Source organism: Rhea pennata, chromosome 7 (assembly GCF_028389875.1).
Source record: "Rhea pennata isolate bPtePen1 chromosome 7, bPtePen1.pri, whole genome shotgun sequence".
Lineage (NCBI taxonomy): Eukaryota > Metazoa > Chordata > Aves > Rheiformes > Rheidae > Rhea > Rhea pennata.
The window spans coordinates 2,852,032-2,876,151 of record NC_084669.1 but is presented as its reverse complement, the minus strand read 5'-3'; the positions used below and the strand labels follow the sequence as shown (position 1 = coordinate 2,876,151).

Below are 24,120 nucleotides of genomic sequence, written 5' to 3'. Positions count from 1 at the left end.
AATGGGTATGCTTTAGTGGCACGTTACAGCTTCAGTCTTCTAAAGTTCTTAATTCTCTAGGGAGACGAGAGCAGTATTTGGAAACCACTGCATACATGTCCTCTTTGGGTGCAGGCAGAGCAGGTCTAGTTCTATACGTGTTACCTGTTTTGACAGCCAGTGAAGGGAGCTTAATGTATTCTATTCTAAATGTTTGGTAAATTTGGTTAAGCTTCTTAACAAAATGAAAGATAGATTTGGCTGTACTTATAAGCAATGCTGTATTCATATTCCGTGGTATATGTATGCACAACTGTACTTCACAACTTATTTAATACAAAGCTACTTCTGGCAAAAACTTTTACTGAGATGATTAGTCGTTTTTTTGCAACCCTGACTGCGCTTGCCTCCGAGGCTTCGCCTTTACTGGGTAGGAACTAATTAACAGCTGTAAAATTCTGAGGAGGATTGGCTCATCAAAGTAAATACCAAATCCTCCGTAGCCTTTAATATGTCTGAAGACTACAAACTGCAACCACGTTGTTTTAGAACGCTTTGTTTTAATACAGAAAGTGCACGTGTCAGGGCTACAGATTGGCCTGTCCTTAGCGTCAGACATATTCCTCCGTCGAGCTGGACTTTTGTTGAAAATGTTGTGTGATTGGTAAAATGGTAAGCAAAAATGTTTTTAACCGTCCAGTTTCATTGCAGGACAGGTCATTTCTGTCTGCAACATTGCTTAGCTATTCTGAGTTGGCAAGAGCAAATGGATAGCAAGGATGAAGGAACTGCTTAGATTAATCACAGGTAATCGTAATCTTTGGGCTTTGCAAAATAAAGAGCATACCAAAAAAAAGTTATCAAGTTGTAGGGATTTGTGTGAGAGGAGGCTTCGGGGGGGTTGCACCCGAGGTGGTCAGCTGCAGCAGGGCTCAGCGCCGGTGTGAATGCCACGCAGGAAAATTGTGTTACGTACCGGAAGAAGAAATCGTAGGCCCCTTCCTTATTTGTGGAAAGTTAGGACTCCTGACTTTCAGCGTTTCAGCAAATGTTTATTAAATAGTTTAGAGAATTGAATCTGTTACCTGGTATCTTTGATCCTTGTGGAGCTGCAGGGCCCAACTCTGCCAATGTTCACTGCTGACCTGTCAGACTAGTTGCTAAACTAGAAGAATATAGAACAATTACATTAAAAACAAGAGAAGCCCAACAGAGGTTTCAGAATTGGGCACACATTCGTACGCAGCTCTGTAATTTTTCCCTCGTACCCAAGCACGGCTTAACCACATGTTTGCGTTTAGATAAATGGCTTTCTGCTCCCCTCTCCGTTCCTACTGCCTTCGAACGCACCTCAAAGCCGAGGTGATATCTCCTGTTTTAATCCCTCCTCGTCCTGGAAGCACTGTAGGGAAGCATTTATTTCAGTCCTGTCTCCTTGCTACAGGCAGGATCAGACACGTGCCTGCAAGAGAAGTTAGAAGCGAAGCAGACCGCTGGTCTTGCCCAGAGGTTAACAGTTAGGTTGCCCGAGCAATGGTCTCTATGGGAGATGAGCGTTTTTCTCATCTCCTTTCCTTCTTGCTCTCGCATAACCCGTTACCTTCCTAAAACGTTGTGTGTCCCTTCAGTATCTGAGAGCCATGCTTTGGATCATATGCAGGCCTGATTAAGCACCCTCAAGCACCCTGATTAACTTTACGTTTTGGGTAATGGACAAACAAAAGAGCAAACTGGGCTGCTGAGACGCGCCTGATTTATGACCCTACCACCATGGAAAGGTGCTAAGCTAACCTTTTGGGACCTCCTTGGTCTGCAAGTTGCTTTCTTGTTCCTCATTAGTATTCTGTGATGGCTTTTGATGAAGTAATTAAATGCCCATAGGAAAAATTAGGGTTATTTTTCCAGAAGCATTATGCAATTTAGTTAGCCCTCAGCAATTGTCTTAACAGTTGATTGTGAGATTGATGAAAACGTCAAAGAAACTGAAATGTAGGGAATCAATTCTATTGATCTATCCATGATTACCTGAAGTAGCTTTCGTCTGTACACACATCTAGATATCCATGGAAATGTATGAATCAGAGGACGGTGCTGTCAGCAGGAAATGAGAGCACTTCCTTTGGTGCAAATGATGAGATGCTGTAACAATGTTTGAAAACTTTTTGCCAAATTCATAGTCAGAACTTTCACGCCGTCTTGGAAAATTTGTCTACAGTGGACTTTCCCACACTTCATGTGAGTTTGTTCTCTTCTTTTAATTATTTCCCTTTCCAGATTAAATGTTTCTTTAGAAAGCAGAACCCTAGGAAGTAAACATCTTTCAATTTATCGATTCTGCTGCTGCAACTACTGGCTGAATTGCGCTTTTACTCCGCAGCGTTGGAGCGGTAGCGAGGGTTGGCAGTTACTGTACCGAATGAATGGTCGAGGCAGCAAGGACTGGCTGTCGGACTCGTGTGGTGCGCTAGAGTGCTGCATAGCAAATACCTGTTTAAGAACCTCTTCCTGGTATATCTGCACGTAAAGCCAAGCAGATATTTTGTGTAACGGCAGACAGATATAGATGCTGCAGCAGTATTCTCCAGCCAAGGTCAAGTCAAAATAAAAAGTAAGAAGACTTCTTTCCGGAGACTAAGCTCTTGCATTGTTTAATGGCCCATATCAATCTTGCACAGAGGGACCATCTCAAAAGCCATCTCCCTTCTCAGTTTCAAAATGTAGAGATCTGTTAAGCATCTTTCTGCACCCACAGCTGGTGTTTGCTCAGGAAAGTAATAGGCTGCCTGGAGAGCTGTGTATTGGAGCCTGGGGGGAGAGAAGTCCACCAGCCATGGACAGCTGGCTTGGCAAACGTCTGAGAGCACACAAAGCTGTCCTCTGTGGTCCACAGTTGCTTGGAAGTCATATTTATGGCAAATATACTGGCCAACGGAAGGTGGTGATATGTGTACCTTAGTGCAGACTCTTTGTGTGTTAGAGCAGCACGTTATGATGAAAACTGTTTAATAGCTAACCTCAATGCAGAAGCATCTTCCAGCAGCTAGAACAAATTATGTTTATGTTTTAAATGGAAGATCTATTGTAAGTTTTTGCCAACTTGCATAATAGAAAAGTTACTTTAAATTCACTAAATCTTTCTTAAAAATATTAATTTTTGGAAAAAAACACCCACTAATACTGTCAACATGCAGTAGATCCTGGGTTCTCAGTTTTAGCCTTAGCTAAAAACTCTTCAATTATATTGTCTGCTAGTGCTTCCATTAGAAAAAACTATTTCCAAGCTTTTATTACCCTGCCATAAAATTCTCTAGGAGGTGAAATTTAGTACATAAGGTTACATCTACAGTTGGAGTTGCATCTTAGATAAATTCGAGGAGGCAGAGTTTACTGGTGCTCTTGAAAAAGAATATAGAAATCTCAAGCTTCTTCTTTCTTGCACTCTGGAAGTCGTCCAGAAGTCACACGCTACACTTTAGAGTAGTGATGAGGAAAGAAGGGCACTGGGCGAGGCTGAACACGCAAGGAACGGGTGGCCCAGAGAGGTGGTGGAGTCTCCACGCTTGGAGATACTTGGCACCCCACCGGACATGGCCCTGTGCAACCTGCTCTGCCTTGACTGGAGACCTCTGAGGTGCCTTCCCACCTCAGCAGTCCTGTGCTGCTACGATTCTGTGAAACGACCCTTAAGCGGGCAGCTACTCTTTGGGCTAAGCACTCCACTGACGTTCACGCTCTTCTCTTCCCCCATCTCCCAGTGAGAGAGCAAGCAAGGAAGCCAGCCTGTTCGTGATTTACATGTTTAGTCAGCTGATAATTAAATTCCCAGAGCAGCGCATTTCACTCCCACCCTGGCTCCACACGTGGCTCCTGTTGTTCCAGGCATTATGGGCACTGTCTGCAGAAAAGGTCAACCTGGATTTGTGGGCGAGCAGGAAGGGGTGATGCTGAAGCATTGGCAGGCATCGCAGCCCCAGGAGTTCTGCGCAGACCACCAAATCCAGAACATTTGGTTCATCAGTTGATGGAAATTTTAATTTTCACTTTAAAAGAAAAAGTATTATGAATTTAACTTGCAGATGATTGCCGAGTTGAGGGAGAGGATGCAGGTGTTACTGCAATAGTACTAGGACCAGTTCTGCTACCTCTACTCATAAAGATGCCTTTCTTGCCAGGAAGTCCAATTGATTTTAAAAGGTGCATGAAGTGCATTTTATACTCAATGTGGATTCATCAGCCTGTTGGGTAGGTAAGGTATATACACCAGGACACTTAGATGGAATTTAAATTCGACCTTTTTTTCTGTAAACATTTATCACTTTGTTGTCCAATGGTGTAACTGTCTATTTCCACAGATTTTTTTCTGTCAAATTGATCTGAAGGAGCAAGTTAACTGTACTGTAAAGGTTTATTTGTGGAATAATACATTGTACATATTATGAGGTATCTACTGTTGATAGTCAGACCACAAGATTGTCCTTCAGAATTTCTTAACTTGCAGTTGTTTGTCATTCATCTGTCTCTGTTGTTTTAGAGGACACACGGTACAGAATACAAATTAGGAAGGTGCAGTCAGTGATTACAGATAATATGTTGAAATGGTTTCGGAAATATTTTTTTAGAAAAATATTTTAGTAGCGCGTCTTCATTGGGATTGCTGTATGCTGTTATCGTAGTCAGCCCAGGAGGGAACGTGCGTCGTCATTCAAAAGAAAGCAGATCATCGAGGGTTTTTTTTTTTTTTTTTTTTTCCTTTTTTTTGGGGGGCGGGGGAAGTGGGGGGTTGTGTTTTGACTGCTGTTTAGCCTGGTGAATTAGAAAGACCGTTGTGCAAATAATCTTTTTAATAGATTGTTAAAAAAATGGAGAAATAGACTGGACTGAGAAGTACCGTATGCAGCAGTGCAAAATAAGAAAGGGTTTGGGCAACCTTAATGTGGACTGGGCGGTTGTCGTGTTGGGAAGCGTGAAAAAGGGTGAACAATAATACTGCCTCAGGAAAAGAAAAGAGACGTGGAATTTGGGAAGGGAGAAAATTGCAAAGAGATGCCCAAAGGCAGATACCTTCATACATGCACGTTTCTGTTATTTTTATTTGACTCTCATTTGACATAGAGAAAATATGTATATGAAATCATAGCATGAGGTCACTACGTATCCTTTGCGTTCGGGTGTTGAGAATCACCCTACTTGTGTATGATGCCAAGAGGAATGTGGTCATAGCAGTATATTAAAATGTAAATTTTAATTCATATAGGATAGAAAGTTTTTAAAAATTAACTGTGCTTTACAAAACTGAGAAGTTGAAAAAATAATCTGAAGGTATTTGAAGTGATTGCTTCTTAAAAAAAGACTTTGTTATTCATGCTTTGGTGAGCATTTGTTCAAGTTTGGGGTTTTGCGCTGGGATTTCAAGGTCTAGGTCTGTTGTTTCATACGCAGTCTGACAAGATAAGAGTAGTCTGTCTCATATATGCACAGTAAATTTGTCTCCCAGAGAAGCAAAAGCTCAAGCATGCAAGGAATGGTGATGTGCAGGAAGGCTGATGAGCAGTAATAAAGCATTCATTATCCTTCCATCTAAATTAACTGGAATAGCATCGTAATAGTGCCGGTGAAGCCCCACTCCCAATCCCTGCCTTTTACTGAATTATCAGATAAACCTAAATTATTCTAAGCTGCATCTGTGTAATCTTGCTTGGATAATCGTTCTATCATTAGGGATTCTCTCACTTTCCTTCTCTCTCTTTTCTTCTGCCTGTTTCTCTCTTTTTCTTTCTTTCTCTGTTTCTTCTTTTTTACTGCTTTTCCTGGGGAACATATTTGTAACTTGTATTGTTTTCATATTTTCTTGTGAGTGTTTTACAGAACTGCAAATTCTGTAAACCAGAATCCCTGGATATTAGAGCTAACTAAATAACGTACAAAAAAGAGTACATTGTAAGAATTTTTCTACTTTTGGAATGTCTCTCTGTAGATTATTTCTGCAAACAAATGTTTTTGCAGAGATAGTAACTGGACTTCTAGCGAGTTTGGTTTGTGTGCGCGTGGTACCCCATGAGCTGGGTGTGTTACAGCATCGTGCGACTTCCAGCTCTCCTTATCTTTTCTATAGTCTTTTTCTCTTTTTTTGTGAACACTTTCAGTGATAAGGGAGGCTGAATGGAAGCAAATGGGGCAAGGAATATTTTTAAACGTGGGTGAAGAAGCAGATCAGGGCACCTGGTTAGTTATTAGGGAGAATGGAGGAAGCAAAAAAAGACCATACCTGAGAAAGAGGTATGAGACGTTTGGCCTGGGTATTGCTGTCGTGCTTGTAAAAGGAATCCTTTTGTCCCTTCATCATATATTATTGCCATTTAAAGCCTAGGTTCTTCTTTTTGATGTATAGGAACAAATTCCTGGATTCAGTGGGGTGGTTTGTAGGAGAACGGATCTCTCTGCAAAGGTAGAGTTATGGGATCAAAAAGTTGAATTTTGCATTATTGGTGGAGCATTGTCCAAGCGCTTAGCCACGGACCAGGTAACACCCCGTGGGGCTATTGCAAGTAATTAGTAATCAATACCAGTAAAAATACCGTTTCTGAACTCTGGGACATGCTGACTTCTGTTCAGTGTGTCACCCGCAGTTTTGCTGAGACATTTCTGCAGCATTCAGTTTTGTATTTGTGAAGTTGATTTTCCTTTTGGCTTAGAAAGAGCTGATAGGGTTTCTCATCAGGAAATAACAAAGAGGAATAAAATAGCAAGAAATCCTGATGATGGACTAGAACCTCACTGAAGTTATCTAAATGCAGGGGAAAAGAATGACAATCCCTTCCTCAAAGGACCTTCACTCCAGCTGTAACAGACAAGACACCAAAGTTGCAGCAGATTTGGAGCCAGTCCCATCGTTGTCCATCCTCCGGGGCTCAACACACAGTGCACCTGGGCTCGCCAGCTCACTAGTTTTGTTCTTCGGTAGATATTTATGCCCTTTAACAATGGCTTTTCTTTCTTTAAGGTATCCTTAAGTGATTTTCTTCTGTAATTATACTCCTTTTATTCCAATCACATCTTACGAAGGTTAATTTCCTTCTTTTAATTGGGTTGATAAAGTCTTTTGTCTTGCAGATCTCTTCCAATTTGTTAGCATTAGACTTTCTTGCTCTGTGTGACATTCTCAATATTGGAACAGACTACATTGTGATTGCTTCCCATCTCCAAACTTCGCTTTTTCAGCGTTGAACTTCTATGGCTGTTGCTGGCCATCAATAATGTACTCTTTCATTAATCAAAACCAAACTTCCACAAAAGCACTCCCCCCCTCCTGTTTTTACACGCATGCAACTAGAAACCAGTGTTCGCTCTTAATTGCACCAAGAGAAGGTATGCCGTTGCGGATTGATGTTCCCAGCCTGAACGTCGAAGATCAGTTTGATGATTCGTCTGTTGGGCTGGGGATGTCCAAGTGTACCTTTCTTCCAGATGCATGTTAGCAGCAGCCAGTGTGTTCTTCAGTACTGAAGTGACCCACTTGATTTAATTCCACGTATTCAGAAGAGCCATGTCCCCGTAACTTTAACACCGAAGTTATTGCAAATTATCAGTACACCCCCGGGGGGGAGGAGAGCAAACTAACAGCTGAACTTGCTTATGAAGTTTTTTTCTGCTTCCTCTTTTGCATTTTATTTGGGCATAAACCTGAATCACTTTTACATTCCTGAGCCACAGCATGCCTCGCAGGTGTTTGTTTCTCTCCTCTTGGATTAGAGCCAAGGATTCATCTGGCAGAATCCTTTTCTATCCAAATGATTACTTCAAACTAATCTTTCTCTTCTGACTAAGTGTGCTGCAGAGTCTCACCGTGATGCAGTGAAATGATGCCAACCTAACCGTCTTGCCGTCGTCTTATACCCCTAGGTCTGTTGCTACTTGTGCTGATTCTCGTTCACTTAATTGCAGCTTGCTCACCGGATGCAGCGTTTCAACACTCCGGGTAGCAATACTTAGGGGTTTTTTCCCTCAGCTTCAGCTGATTTCAACATTTGAGTGCAACATCTCCAGCAGCATATTTCCATCCAACAGTGGGTTTGCCTTGTTTGCATCCTAACGGTGCTCTCCAGAAGTCTGATTATTTCTCTGCCGTCTCAGGTGGCCAGCCAAGGCCTAGAGGTCTTGGCAGCCGGAAAGCGGGTTATCTTCTTGTTCGGTCATGTTTAGTGCTCCTTCTCCTGTGCTATCACAAGAGGAATAGCAGAGAGCGGGTAGCGAATAGCTGTCTCTCGGTTTAAGCTTGGAGATCAACCTCTCTGAAAGCTTTTGGAACAAATACTGACTACTCCGGTGTGGCATCGTAGTTGGATTTCTCCTAGATGCCTCTGCAGATTACTTGCAGAGGGTGCCCAAGCTGCTTCTATCCCAGTTTAAAATCAGAGGTTTCCTTCTAGGAGCAAGCGAGCATTTTCTTCCGCATTATTTGCAGAGTACTGTCATATTCTTCAGGATCCTGTCTGTGCAGGACTGTCTAATTTGCCATCAGGGTGGCACCTCTCGTGGGTATATTGAGGAGTAAAAGGTGCTCAAGTGTGATAGTTGGTGGTCTCAGCACAACAGAAAACTACATTTATCTAACTCCAGCCTATGGCCTGTTGTCAGGCCATAAAATAGCACAAATTTTACAGCAAGGTAAAGGAGTGCTGTTGTGATGTACCAGCTATGCTGTACAACTTGCTGCTTCTTGATGCTGATAGCCTGATGTATATTCTTAATATTAACTTCCAAGGAGTATTTGTTCTAACAAAAAAAAATCAAAGAGTAAATATTGATGTTCATATATCACCGTAGCAGATGTGATTGAAATAAGCTCATTTTGTGTTCAAACAAAAGTATCTTGTTTTTTTCCCAGTGCAATTCAGTTAGCTTTATCCTATACCAAGGTTTAAAAATTAAATTAAATTTGATATTATTCAAGTACTGCTATTTGGTCAAGTATCGCCCCCTTCACCGGGTAAAATGATCTCTGTCTCCTTTTTTGCGGAGAGTTGGGAGGAATACCTGTCTTCCTATAGCCAGCCAGCGTTACAGGCTGGCACGTGGGGTATAAACGGTCAGTGCCGCTTATTTACTTTCACAGATACTTTTTGACTAGGTGTTTTGGCAGCTGCGGTATGGTAGATTCCACTTTATTTGCTCTTCGTTTCTGTTCACTGGAATTAATATAGGGGAAAAATGAGAGTTACCATTTAAAGAAAATAATGTTATATAAAGTAATGAGATTGTTGCAAGGCTTAATTAGATGGAGCAGATTGAATGCATCACAGTGATATCTTGAGGCAACATAATTAAATTGTAGGCATAATCCTCCTTGTGTTAGAACTGATTTCATCTTCATAACGCAGGGTACACTAGATAGTCCCTCTTACTATGTTAAATTACTAATTCTTTTGGGAAGACTAACGGATCTCATGGTATTATCAGATTTTAAAAACACGAAACAAAACAGAATATTAGTCTAAATATCGAATTGTTGATATTCTGATTACATGGGTAACTTTAGCTTCCATCTTAGTATTTGCTACAGCTCAGTAATTGAATCGTAGATTTAAAATACAGATGTCTGCAGTGTATTATTGTCTGTGCTGAATTCATCTCATTTGTAAAATCTCGTAAAGAAATTGTTTCCAGATGTATATACTGACAAAGACACGGGTGAATAATACACAGATGTACTGGTCTCGAAACGTATCTCCGCATGTGTAGGATACAAGTACGTAGATACATATGAGATTTTTAGGTATAATGAGCACTACTGTAAAGTGTTTGTGTGAGACATCCCAGTGGTATCAATATCTTTGCCTTACTCGTTTTTACTGGCTTGATTTTGTATACGTAAATAATCTGGTATCCCATCCTGATGTCCGTGTGTTGTCTTTCATTTGGGTTGGTGAACATTCTGTTAAACCCTCATTTTTGTCTGGAGAGATCGGGAGGTATCTCAAATTCAGTAAAATATGTTGCTGACTGCCTCTACTGTTAAGTTTTTAAAAACGCTGCTGTTTGTCAGCCTGTAGAAAGACTAACATTATTTTTTGCATTCTAACGCGAGCTCTCTTTTTAAAGATTGCTATTGGGCCAAAAAAAAAGATGGGTCTGCTGGGACCGGTCTTTATCATTGCCTGTTCTGGCCGGAGACATAAATCTGTATCGTGGACTGGCTGCGCAGAAGGCACGCTCGTTTGTCTGGGCATTCGCTGCCAGTTTCAGAGCGTAAATTTGAAGTTTCCAGGCGGAATCTAATGTTTATTTTGAAAATGGAGATTAGGATACCAAAGGATAATATGTTTGCTTTTCAGCACCATGAATATGTAGTGACCTACTTATACTACACCATTTGGTTTTATTTTTAAAGCTTGTCAAGCCAGCTCCTGTTGTAATTTAGGAAGCGTCCTTTTTAGAAAAGCAATAAACTATACTGGGTACTAAATCAACATTTTAAAAGTAGAGCATAGCATGAGCTTCAAAGCATTGTTTATCAGCAGCATTTATGTATGTTATTGTGCCATAAGTAAAATAGCATCTGGCTCATCAGCACTTAAAACTGCATTTTGCTTGATCTGCAAGTTAAACTGCAGACAGTTTCGGGGTCTAGGTTATATATAACATTAAGATGCTGTAACTTAAAAAAAAATAATTCATACTTTTTCCTAATAAGCTGATTTTTTTTAAATGATCTCTTGATTATCCTGAGGTGTTTTAAAGAGAAGTGATTTTATCCAAAACATTCCTTGCATATACTAAGTTGCTTGATTAATTTTTAGACCATATGCATATAATTTGGAATGCTTAACAGTGGTGAGATCACACTGCTTTCCACCTTCCAGACAGGCTCAGAGTTTTGTCTAATTGGGATGCCAAATGTACAGAGGTGCCACAGTAGAGTGTGTAATTATGTAATTTTCTCTTGATCTTTCAGAGTCTTCCTGCGAGCAATTAATCAGTATGCAGATATGCTAAACAAAAAATTTCTTGATCAAGCCAATTTTGAGTTACAGGTAAGAAAAAATACCAAACAACATCTTGGGGACTAATACGAATGTTGTAATATGTTTGTGTCCCCTCTCTGTGATTTTGTCGTATGTATAAATCGATGTTCTCCTCTTCCCAACGCGTGAAGACTGTGCTAAGTCATTTCAGGCTCAACAAATACACGTCCCACTTCTGTCTCGTGGGTCTCATCCTGCAGAGATCCCCTCTAGAGCTTAAACAAGTTCCCTTTGTGAAAATTAAGTAATATGTACATTATGTTAAACTTTGTTTGTATGTAAAATATAGTTTTTTAGCTAAAAAAAAAAAAAGAACTCGTGTTGATACTTGATTTTGCTTGAGTCATCAAAATGCAGTTAAGTTTTCTAGCTGGGAAATGCTTTGTGGGAAATACACACGAGGAGATGTACACTGAATTTTTTAAGAAACGACTTTTCTCTGGTGTCTGTTGTTTTGCTGTTGGATATTTATGTGTGTAATTTAGATGCTTCTAAGATGTTTCATAGATGTGCAGGAGAATATTTCAGAAAATTAATGGTATCTATTCTTGTCATTTTGGGGGGTTTTCAGCTTTGGAACAACTACTTTCACCTGGCTGTTGCTTTTCTTACACAAGAGTCTTTACAACTGGAGAATTTTTCAAGTGCTAAAAGAGCAAAAATACTTAACAAGTAAGTCCTATTCGTCTTGTAAATCATGGACAAGAGCTTGAGGTCTATTAACATAATTTTAGTCTAATTTCTTAGTTAAATCCATTCAAATTGAGATGTAATCATGATATAATGAAAGGTTAGCTTTAAAAACATGAATCAAGTATTGCATGTGTTTCTACCCTTGAATCAAGATCTAAATTACACGATTCATTACTGGTGAAGATAGTATTTTATACTGCAGGATGTTCATAGAGTCAAGACTTTTCAGAAGTATTAACACATTATAAAACTGAAATCACTTTAGCTTTGTGCTTATTCTAATCTCATTCTACATGCACTCTTTATTGCTTAATCCCTAAAGGCCTTTTAGACTGAATTTTCCTAGCTACAGTAGGTTTCACTGCGATATCCTTGCAGATTTTTTTTTCTTTTTTTCTTTTCTTTTCTTTTCTTTCTTTTTTTTTTTTTTTTTGCACAGCTACAGCCGTGTACAATGTCCAGGCTATAAGGGAATTACATTGCCCATCTCTGCACAGGCAGCTTCAACTAGCTGATTTCTGTTTGAAATTTCACAGCAAATCAAACCTATCCAAAGAAAAGACAGCAGAGAATTAAGAGCAGGAATATTTTGTTTAAAGTACGCATTTCTGCTCCATTTCCTTGGGGTTCCAGTGTAGTGAACCCTGTCATTAAATAACTGAACGAGGAACACTGAAAAAGATCAGTTAAATGTTTTCAAGCAGTTTGGGTGGATTCTCTTTCTGTGTCCTGATCTTTATAAAGAGTGTGTGCAAAAGCAGTTTGTTTTCGGGTTCAGTAAGGTTACCACAGTTGATACGAAAAGGTCATTTCGTTCTTTGGTAGCTAAGTTTTGCCCTTCAAACTCTTTCAGTCCGTCATGAGTTTTGACATGCTTGCTTTGGAGTCTTTGCCTTACCTGCCTGTTAAAACAGAATTTTTAATCACTGTACGCTCTAGTGTACATACCTCCGCTCTGGAGGCTTGCTTGATGAAACAGGAATATTTACAAGTTCAGGGGAAAAAGTGGTGTCAAGCAGAGCTCAGGCTTCTGCACTTGGGATATAAAAATCATAAATAACATTAAAGTTACACATTTTTAAGAGGAAATCAAGCTGGGTTTGGAAAGCCAAGTAAATTTTATTTCATTAGATTTACAATTTATAGAACAAAATGTTTTTGCACAAGGTGGGATCGATGGCCCAAATCCTCTTTTGTGGTTAAGAGTAGGAAGGACACCTCTAAAAGTCAGAGAGCTCCAATCAATCACTTGGAGCAGAAATGGATCAAAACGGGCTGTTGTAGGTCCCTGGCAATGCATTTGCGTGATGTGATTATCCTCTGCCTGAGGATGAGAGTCTTAGATGGAAAAAAAAAAAAAAATCAGGCTATTTTTATATAAAACTACACAGTGTATCTCACTATTGAAGAAATGCGAGAAATCAACAGACATTTCTCACTGATGATATAAGTAAACAAGTCATTTGCAGATGGTACCTAATGAAGTTTGCTGAATTGTAAATCTCTGCTATAATAATTTTTAAAAATGTTATTTCAGTTCAATCATGTTTTGGGGGCAATATCTAACACAGTAAACTGCACAGAATGCAATAAATGTATGGTCTTGGAGCACTAGCTTTTATTGGTATATGAAATCACTGTCACTTCTGTGCCAAAGGGGTATAAATAATCACTTAGTCCCATATAACCCTCACCCTCCTTTTTAAGGTTATATTTCAATTAATACTTCCAGAATTTAGTAATTTAAAATGTAATTATTGCAATTTGCAATTTTTGCTAAGCATTGTATGTAAGTGTTTGTAATAGCAGATGCTCAATGATACAGAAGAATTTATTTAATCCATAATAATGTCAGGGGATCTCACTGTTATTCCACCACAATCCCACACGTTGCCAGATATTACCATTCTGCTAATTTTATCATTGAAGTAATGATTTTAAAATAGAAATATTTTACCTAGCATGCACATATTCTTGGCGCTCGTTAAAGTCCTCATCCAGCGAAACCCGTGCGCCTTTTGAGGGAGAAGTGGGAGCGCGGCGATCAGAGGCGCGGGGCCGGCAGCGCCGCCGCCGCCGCCGCTGCCGGGAGGCTCCCGCGAGTGAGTCGGCCTCCGCTTTGCCCGGTGCTGACGGCGGGGCTGCGGAGCGTCGTGCCTGTGCGTATCTCCGTGACCTGCGTGAGCGAGGCCGTGTAGCGTTACTAGCGTGAAGTGCCGGTGCGAGTTGAATTTGGGGAACCTTTTTCGGTAGTTTCAGAGATTTTTTGAATGCCGGTCACGTTTGGAAACGAAATGCGTTTTGCTTGCTAGTGTTTGGTTAAACGTGCCATGGTGTTGTTTTCTTTTAAGGTACGGCGACATGAGGAGGCAGATTGGCTTTGAGATCAGGGACATGTGGTACAATCTGGGTAAGTAGCCTGAGCGCTCACAGCTTAGCACGTGTTAAGCCTGGGAAGACGCGTTGCTGCAGTCAGCGCTTACGTTTCTTCCATTACTTCATGGTATTCTACCTAACGCTAGGTGAAAGGAATGGTGATGGTGGTATCTGTTGACTGGTTTTTTTCTCTGTGTCTCCATGAGCACATGCCCACACACACAATTCGTGCAAGCAGTCGCCGGGACGGTAGCAAAATGAACGGGTCCAAAGGGTGTAAAGAAGTCAGCCTGGGAACTCTGTACAAAGTCTGATGTTTTCAGGCTTTTTTGGCTGTATCAGAAAGACTGGAGAAGATCAGGAAGGCATGGAAACGTGGACATCCCTGAAGTTCCTAGATAAGTTAGGCATATCTGACAGTCTCGACTCAGCGTGTGTGCTGTAGGTGTAATTTGGCTGTATGCGGATGAGGTTTCATGAGGAAAAACTGAATATTTACTGTGACCTGAATGTACTCACCTGCCAGATTTCATTTTTCTGAGCTTAACGGTAGAGACACTTAGGCTGTTCAGAGTTTTATCAAAATTTCCTTAAATTATTAGAAATAAATGCATTTTACCAACTTTATTTATAACTCCAGCTGAACTGTTGTTGCTGAAACTTATGAAAATACAGCATATAGAGAAGAAGGGAATGCAAAAGGTCCTTACTTATTTGATATCACAGAGTTTGCTTCCACTGCTGTAATGATGAAAAAAGCCTTCTGAGAGCAGCTGAATTCACTTTTTATTAGAAGTGTCTTTCATGAGTAAGTGTCTGGAGAACAGATTAAAGCACAGTACACAGTAATATATGACTTGACAGACAGATAATAAATTCAGCATCATGCCTGATGTTGGGTCAGCAAGCTCTGAACCCTGGCATCCCCTTCAGAAGTTATTAGCTAACTCTTTCACTCTTCTAGGCTTGCAGTTATCTACTTATGTGCCATTTTACTAATTTCTCTGGCGATTTTGGATGCTTAGGCCTCTTCTGCTTTTCTAGGAATTTGCTGAACCCAAACTGGAAATGTTTATTTGTATATGTAGACATGCATCTAGCTGTTTCTACATGAGATTATTTTATTCAGTCTGGTGACCATGGAGTGCATCATGATTGTCGCTATTGTCACTGGGTGCTCTTGGACAACTTACTTAATTGCTTTATGTGGAGATACCAATCATTTTCACTGGAGTTTCGTAAGGGTTTGAATTGATTGGCATGTAAAGGAGGTTATGTGCTTTCATGAAAACCTTCTATATTTGATAGAGTTTATTAGACAGATTTTTTGTTCCAAGTAGAAGTTCTTTGTCAACTAAGTTTACCCAGGTGGAAGACTTCTTGACCTCTTCTAGCTCTGATGCCTGTGATTGTATAAGTGAAACAGGTTGCTAATTCTGCAATTTCCCGTGTTGAAGGAGTGAGTAAATGCTGCCCTTCCCAATAAAAGGTGGAAGGGAAAGATAAATAAGACCCCTGTCCGAAAAGGCCTTTATACTTTTCGTAAAGAAAAGCTTATTTTTTCTTCTTCTTGGGAATCCAGGCAGTCTTTGCTGATCATGTTTTACTTCCAGCTCTTCATCAATCTCACATATGTCACAGCGTCAATTAAGGAAGAATCTCGAGTTGCCACCGCAGCGGCATCGATTCTACTGTGTTTGACAACTTCTATCTCAGAAATTTCTCTACGTTAGTCAAATTATTAATGTATATGTTCAGTAACAGCATCAAAACTGAAAAGCTATAATTCTTGCATATGCTTGAGCATGTAATTTTTATGACTGTCATTGTGCACAAAATATGATGAAGCCAACTAACTTTGACTTTTGATTTATGTATTAAAGGGTATGAGTAAGCCTGAAAAATTATTATTGTATCTCATTAGGTTTTACCCACAAAATACCATGATTAGCATATAATACTTGCCAAGTTAAAACTTTCCAGTCTAGAACAGGACAGTGCTGCAAATTACCAATGAAAGAAGGCACACCAAAAGCAATGTATGTTAGTCTTTGCTGGCTTTTTTCCTCCTATATCACAACCTCAGCTTTAATATGTTATTTTGAGTCACTATTCTGTTAGAACCTTTGACCTGAGGGAGACAGTAAATATCACACAAATGTAAAGAAATCCATGGCCTCTGTCTTGAAGGTCTGGGAGATCAAGTGATGCACACTTTCAAGTGCTACGTGGTGCACAGACAAAACACAGTCTGGCACTGGTTCATGCAGAACAGTTTTCAATGGCTAGAACAGTTAAATGTTGAAGTAATTGTAATTGCATCAAAAATAATATACTTGATAAAGGAGAGAAAGAGGAAAAAAATACTGCTTTTGCTGTTGACATCTGGACCAGCTAGAGGGAGGTTGGAAAGAAAAATTGCTCAAGATCAATTAAAATTGCTGCTGCTGCTGCCGCCATCTGGGTAACTAGCCACTGGCCCGGCAGTTCACTCCAAGTAGTGGATGTCAGAAAAGGTGTCTGGACAGAGATATTAATCTTTTTAGAGGCAAGGGCAGGATTTAAAATAGACCTACACCTTGAATATAACATAAATAGAAATCATTGCAAATAACATGCTCTGAATTAGTCATGCATGCTTAGAGCTGACCCCAGTGAGATGGGAAGTTGCTAGCAAATTATTTAGTAGATTTTTATGGCCCAAATTTAAACAAGGGGAACGTGGACATGGAAAACATTGTGCACGCTATTAAATAAATAAAATATCTTGACTTTGGTTCAGCTAATGAAATTTGGTACTCTTCTGTGAGCATGTTATAACAGTGCTCCTCAATGCAAGGCAGGAGCCAATACTAAGAGAAACTTCTGCATATTCATAAAAATACTGTTTTGCATATAGCTCTTAAAGCAGCTGCACGTTCTAGTTTTCAGAAGAGACTCCTCAATTTTCTTCCAGACTTGTCGCATTTTGAATCTATGCGTGGGAGTTCCCACACTGGAGGAGAAAAAAGAGCACTTCCCTTGGTGGGTTGTTTATCAGCGTGCAGCGTGTGACAGCAGCTGGAGGGATGCTGCCGCGGGCCAGAGCAGGGCTGCATCCTCTTGCATTTTGCTCTCGTGCTTTATTTCGTGGCACAGCATTGCAGTGGCTCGCGTCATCACGGCAAATGCATGCATATATAATGCATGTCATTATATCGTTCATGCAGTTCATGCAGAAGTCAGAGTTTTAAACCTACTTCCTTTCCACCCAGTTATTAGGCAGCTCGTTTTACACATTATTCCTTGCCTGTACAGGATGAGAAAAACCAGACGAGATTGCTTTGTGCTGCTTCAGCTTCCCATAGTCATTGCCAGCCTCCTCCTGCCACAACCCTGGTGCTCCAGGCTCCTGAGAAACTCCCTGCATTGGAAATTGCTCTGGAAAACTGCTTTGTGAGGCACGATGCTTCGCATCCGAAGCCAGGAGCTGCTGCCTGCGCCGTGCAAACAGCTTATTTCCCTTGTTTTTCTGTGCACTAGAGTTGTGTAAATTCTGGTGGGAGCCACTCACGTACTCTCCAGATGAAGTGAAGAGCTAAATGGGTTTCAAACGGCAGGCAAGGGATTTTTTGCAGAGCAATGTTCAAGTGAATTTAATACTTTCTGCTAATAACTCTCACACTTCTATCCCCCAAGTCCTTCTCCTGAATTTTGTATTCTGAAAAATGCTCTGTCCTCATTGATTTAAAAACTCTGTTGATTATTACCTGTGAGACGGCGCTGCTATAAATACAAACAGGCTTTGAATGACAAAAACACTGAGTACGTGCAGCACCATCGTAACGGATTGTGCTGATGGCTCTTCCAGACCGGCTCCTGTGCGGCGGGGAGCAACCCCGGCGGGTGCCTTTAGCCTCTCTTAACATCTTTGCTCGGCACCCGGTGCGGCCGGCGCCCCGCTTTCCCTTCGAGGCGTGACTCCGTCGTTACGTGAGATGTCCGGTAGTTTGCTTTTTGAGCAACAACTGTATGTTCCACTATAGAAGAGGAAATGCGATCAAACATTTAAAAAGTTTACATTCTCTATCTTTTCACGTCTAAACCTCAAAAGATATTATTTACTTTTCTGTGGGAATCCCTGTGCTAGAAGCAATGAAAAACCCACTGTGACACACAGCGAACTTCATGACATTGAATTTGTGCCTGACGAATATCTTTTGGCGCTATCATTTGTTTTCTGAAATATTGGATCTGACACTTCTCAGGCATAATACAAGAAAACTGTCACCTGAGAGACTGAATGTAATAATACTTAAGTGAAAGATGGAGAGAAAGCTTTACCACTCGCTCTTGATGTTCCTCAACAAGAGGCAGCATTGCAGGACCATACCAAATAGCAGTTTTCGCTGAATATTAATTTGCCTTAACATGCTGGTAGGATTCTGAGGTCTGCCAAATCAAGTAGTTTAAATTATATCTGCTAAAAAAGAAATCTGTTCGTAAAGGATTTCTTTTTGATCACATTTATTTAGATGTGTGTTGGTTCTGGTCAAAAGCTAAACTGCTAATTGAATGCTTCCATAGCTGTACCTGAGTAGTCTTACTAGTCTAATGGAATATAGATGAATTAAAATATGTTTGTCTGTCATATACCACTGGTAAACCGCAACGGGAAACTCAATTTGCCACTCAGATCAGCTGTTACGGCAAGAAGACGCGCTGTAGTCTTGGCGAAGGTGTGGTTTTGCGCCTTGAGGCTGTGGAAGTGTGCGCTCGTGCTGACGTTTGGGTAGACTGACACGGGGAGCACTCTGTACGCCGGGGAAGAGGTGGCATTCTCACTCGGCTGCCGTAACCGACGGGTCTGTCGGCCACTGCTCGCCTATCTAGGAGATGTATTTAAAAGAAAAACCCTTAGAACAGTGTAAATATGGTTGATTTATGGAAAACATAGCAAGTTCTAGTTTTTTTCTTTTTCTTTTTCTTTTTTTTTTTTTTTTTGATTGAACAACTCTTTATTAATTCGGGCTTATATATACCCTTTAGTTCCCCTCTAAAGTCATAAATTATACTACGTGTTTCAGTAGCGTCAAATCTTGAGCTATATGAGGATTTATTGATATGGCTTTTAAAGCAATTATCTTCTACCAAAGTCAGTGGCTGTTCATTAACTCTGAAATGCATTTTTCTTTTTAAAGGTCAGCATAAAATCAAGTTCATCCCAGAAATGGTGGGACCTATATTAGAAATGACACTTATCCCCGAAACGGAGCTTCGAAAAGCTACAATCCCAATATTCTTTGATATGATGCAGTGTGAATTTCATTCGACTCGAAGTTTCCAGATGGTAAGCAGACGGCTACAAATATTTGAAGTTCGTAAGAAAGATTAACTGTTCTTTGACAGACACGTAAGAATTTTTGTTATTTCTTGTTTTACTCAAGCATAATATAATTGTGGGTTTGTTTGTTTTCTATAAGTTTGAGTGGCTATGGAATTTTCATCTGAAGGGTTTTAAATCCTTACTGAGGCAAAAATTTGCATGAAGTAAACGAAACCTTTCTTTAGATACAAAAGGAGAGCAAAGACAGATGTCTTAAATTTTCACTATGACTCAGGAGAGGATTCTGCATCTGAGTTAAATTAGACTTAAAGGAATCCTAATAATGTGGCAAAAGAAACTATAACCTGTAAGGATTCATCATCTCCAGTATCCTGTAATTTTGATACTCTTTACAGTTTTATGGATTTTGAAGAGGGGAAAAAAAGCTATCCAACCAGTGACAGTGTTTCTTCGTGCTATATAGGCAATCTAAAATAGAAAGTACTAGTGTAGCATTTTTATTCTATTTTATTTTAAAAAGCTGAAGGAAATTCTTGAATAAACATGCACAGTCTTATCCTGAGAGCTTCAATTTTTGAGAGACAAGTATGGTGAAAGAAAGTTTCTTGACATCATTCATTTTACTTTCTTTCCCTCAAAACTTTACCTTACGGATTGAGGACAAGCGTGCGCGTTCACAGCAAGGTTCTTATATGATTTTTTTTTCTTTTGACATCAAAGTAATTTTTTTCATTTGAAAAAATGCAAGGGTTAGCAGTGCTTTGAAGATAGATTGCACAAACTTTGAATCCTGTGAGCCAGGTAGTCTCATGGTATAAATCAGTGTAGCTCCATTACGCTATGAAAATTACTGTCAGTTCAGGATATGACCTTGTGAATTTTGCAGTAAAGTTTGATATGTGTTCGTTACTTTTGTTCATTTATACTGGCAGTTTTGCTTCTTGTATGAGAAATCTTAACCTTTTCCTTACTTCGTTGTGAACTATTATTCCTAACCAGTTCATAACACATCTGTAGCCAGAATAAATGAATATCTATGTGGAGTAACTTAAACATGTAAAGTGGTGTCAGCCTTATTACTTTGATTTGTTTTGTGCTGGGTGCAGTATAGAAAGGTTGTGAACTGTATTTTGGTTCCATCCAATTACTGCCTAATCATTCTTTCTTATGTTTGACTCTGATGATACTGAAGAGATTGAAATGCTCACTGGGATGCCATTTAAACATTTTCCTGTCAGATATTCTCTTTTGTTACTTGTCATTTTTTATTTGTACAATTATATGGATCATGGAAAAATCCCAGGGTAACTTTATAGCTGAATTTATGGCCGTATATTTTCTTGATAGAAGGAAACCAGCTTTCTGTGGAATAGTTGGGTGATTTTAATAAATGAATGTCTTAAAATATTTTAACACAAACTCTTTTTGCCTCTTAAAAAGAAAAATGCCTTGTGCTTAAATCATAGATGTCTTGGACTGTAGATAGTCAACATGTATTTCTTATGTCACTATAGCTTCTTTCTTTATGGACGTAGCATCGATATGACAGGTACAGAGGTAGTAAACCTTTGTCCAGGATATTTGGAATGCATAGTTATGTCTAACAAAAAATAATCTATCCATTTACAGTTTTGTAGATAATGTAGTTATACAACATGCTGACATTTGTAAATCTGTGTTTTGGGGGTGATGAGGAGCATAGATTGTAAGTAGCAGAGAATCACAGAATGAAAGTCTGGGTTGGATGGGAGTTCTGGAAATCCCTGGGTTATCCAGAGCCATCTGACTCAAGTCTTAGATTTTTTCCAGTGAGAGAAATTTCACCCCTTCTCTGGGCAACCTGTCTCAGTGTTTAAGAATTTTGTTTTCTTACATCCAGGTAGAATTTCCCATGAAGCAACTTGTGCCTGTTGCCTCTTCTGTTGTCGCTGTGCACTCTTGTGAAGAGAGTGCCTCCATCTTCTCTAGAACTGTTTTATGTATTGGAAGACTGTGCGTAGACCTTCTTGAGCCTTCTCTTCTCTAGGTTGAATTCCTTCAACCTCTCTTCATATGCCAAGTTCTCCAGCCATCCAGCCCTCTTGGTGGGCTTCTGTTGGACCCTGTCCCATTTCTCAATATCTCTTTTGAACTGGGGAGACCAAAGCTGGATACAGTATTCCAAGTGTGGCCCAAGAAGTGGATTAATCACTTCTCTTGATCTTTTGGTTTCATTCTTGCTGATTTAATCCAGGACACAGTTTGTTTTTCCTTGCTGCACTGCTGACTCGTGTTCAGCTTGCTGTTCACCTGGTCTTTCCCAGCAGAGCTACACCCCAACCAGTCGGACGCCCAGCTGGTACTGCTGCTTGGAACTATTCTAGCCCAGGTTCAGGACTTCACATTTCTCTATGTTAAACCTAATGCAATTTCTTATTGGCCTAATCTCTCAGCCTGAGGGTGGCTCTCCCTTTCCACGTATCTAACTCTGCTCCCAGTGTGGTGTCACCTGCAGACTTGGTGAGGATGCATTCATTCCTATCACGCAGATCACTTTCAACGATATTGGGTAGTACGGAATAGTACTGAATGGACATAGGACCAAGAATCAATCCCTGAGGAACTCCACTCGTGACCAGTTGCCTGTATGACACTGAGGCATTAACCACCACCACCCTCTGGCAATCAAGGCAGTTATCCATCTGTTTTGTAGTCCACCTTCTGAGTCCATTTCTTATCAATAGTGGGAGACTGTTACAAACACCTTGCTAAAATTCACAGTTCTCCTCTCACCCACTGAGCAAATTGTTTCATTGTAACAATTGATTAAATGTGATTAACTCTGGTAAATCCATGTTGACTTTTCCTAGTCATCTTCTTGTCCTTTGTGAACTTGGGCATAGCTTCCACAGGGACCTGTTCCATAGTTTTCTCATGAACTGAAGTGTGCCTGGCTGGACTGTGGTTTCCTGGCTTGTCTTTTTTGCCTTTTTTATGTTTTATATTTGCCTTTCTCTGGTGATTTGGGATTTTTCCATGATCTGCATGGTCTTACAAGGACTGATATAGAGTGGCTTTGCATGGACGTCAGGCAGTGTCCTTAGCACCCTGGGATGCACCATGTCGGGTCTTAACAGCCTGTATATATCCAGTTTCTGTAGGTGGTCGCTACTTCAATCCTCATCTGCTATCAGTGGTGTGCTGTTTGTTTTGTCAGTGCTTCTTGGCTGAAGGGCTTGGAGCTGACCTTCTCTGTGAAAACTGAGGCAGAGAAAGCATTTAGTGCACTCAGTCCTTTCTGTGTCATTTGCAACTAGCTTGCCAGCCCCATTCAGCAGCAGACCAACATCTTCTGAGGTATATGACGTATCTGTGTGTCAGTAATTGAGAATCGGTTATCCCATCAAAAAGATTCCCTGCAGCGTGCAATGAATGGGACAGATCCTGTAATGGGTTATATCCTAAGAAAGCTAAAAGTTGATATTCTACTACCCAGAAGAAAATTGTTTAAGATGGGAGAACCCTGTCGCATAATGGCCAGAATGCATTTGTCCCTTTGTCCTACTACTCTCTGGTGGTACTAAAGAGCAGAGACATGCAGGAGCTATTTCCTGGTGTAGGCTACCACAAGCATCACAGACTGGTGTCACTTGAAGCTGTCTGTTGCCATACTGATGGTTCATTAGAGCTGGTCCTAAGAACCAAACAATCAAATCCAAGTCCCAAGTGCTTCCCTATGTTGAACAAAAATTGACTGGGTCATCTGTCTTGCAAAACATAACTCGTTCCTTAATTGAAGTGTTTGCTGTCTGAAATGATCATGTAAAATGATTTATTTAAGTATCACCACTACCTAGGCAAGCTTTTATATTTAATGTGTCTGTCTAATGTAGTGCATTACATTGTGTACGTGCTACCACCAATTATGATTGTCCAGCTTTGCTTTCAAAGAGAAGTTGAGAATTGAATGGTTGGCTGCTGTTAAACTAATCTGCCAGAAATCCAATTATCTAACCTTGTTAGTCACATCAACAAGGGTTTAAACTGGCTCCACTTCCCTCGCAGATGTGTAAACTTCATGATGTAGGAGGGAAGAATTTAATTTTTTTTTTTTTTTTGCAGAATTCTAATGCTGTGATGGTGTGTGTTATAAACAGACAGCTTTCTTCATCACTGTTTTAATTTCAGTATGAATTGTTTTGCTTGGTAAAACCAGTAAGAGACAGAATGCGTGTTTTCATTCTTCCAATATATGTAGCCCCAAGAAAAAAAAAAGATGATGAATAAATTCGTGTATTTTTTGCTGAACTAAATTAAAGGCCTACTGAATTAAAAGCTGGAGTTGCCCAGTTTTGTCCTCTTCCTCTTGAGGTGCTTTGAAGTCTTATGTACGCTTCAAAGTAGCCTGTACCTCAAAGCATGGATCTGATACTAAAGTCTGTGTGGGACTGAAGCTTCCATATAGAAGAAAATGCCTCCTTCTCTGCTCTGCTTTTCTCCTTTGGCTGTTTTACTAGCAAACCCTCTAGATCAAAGAGAATATGTCAGAGCCACATAAGTGATGAAAGAGAATTGGTTTGATTGTTCAAGGGTTGGTCAGGTGATGGTGATGGATCCCATGGTGATTGCAGGAAAGAGACTTCATCATGAGACAGTCATTCAGCTAAAATGTAAAATTCAGCCATGAGCTCCTGCTTTTGTTACCTGTTCCGCCCATCTGTTGCTTCCTTTAGGTCCAGTTCTTAT

At 40.1% G+C, this 24,120-nt stretch overlaps 1 protein-coding gene across 2 annotated transcripts in view; it reads left to right on the top strand.

Moving 5' to 3' along the window:
* The window catches only part of DOCK1 (dedicator of cytokinesis 1), a 298,286-nt gene that overhangs the window by 201,801 nt on the left and 72,365 nt on the right, over nucleotides 1-24,120 (top strand). For both annotated transcript variants that reach the window (XM_062580681.1, XM_062580680.1), the window contains exons 30-33: nucleotides 10,931-11,009; nucleotides 11,572-11,672; nucleotides 14,045-14,103; nucleotides 19,250-19,398. In XM_062580681.1, coding sequence (XP_062436665.1) covers nucleotides 10,931-11,009; nucleotides 11,572-11,672; nucleotides 14,045-14,103; nucleotides 19,250-19,398 — 388 coding nt within the window. The remainder of the gene's footprint in view (nucleotides 1-10,930; nucleotides 11,010-11,571; nucleotides 11,673-14,044; nucleotides 14,104-19,249; nucleotides 19,399-24,120) is intronic.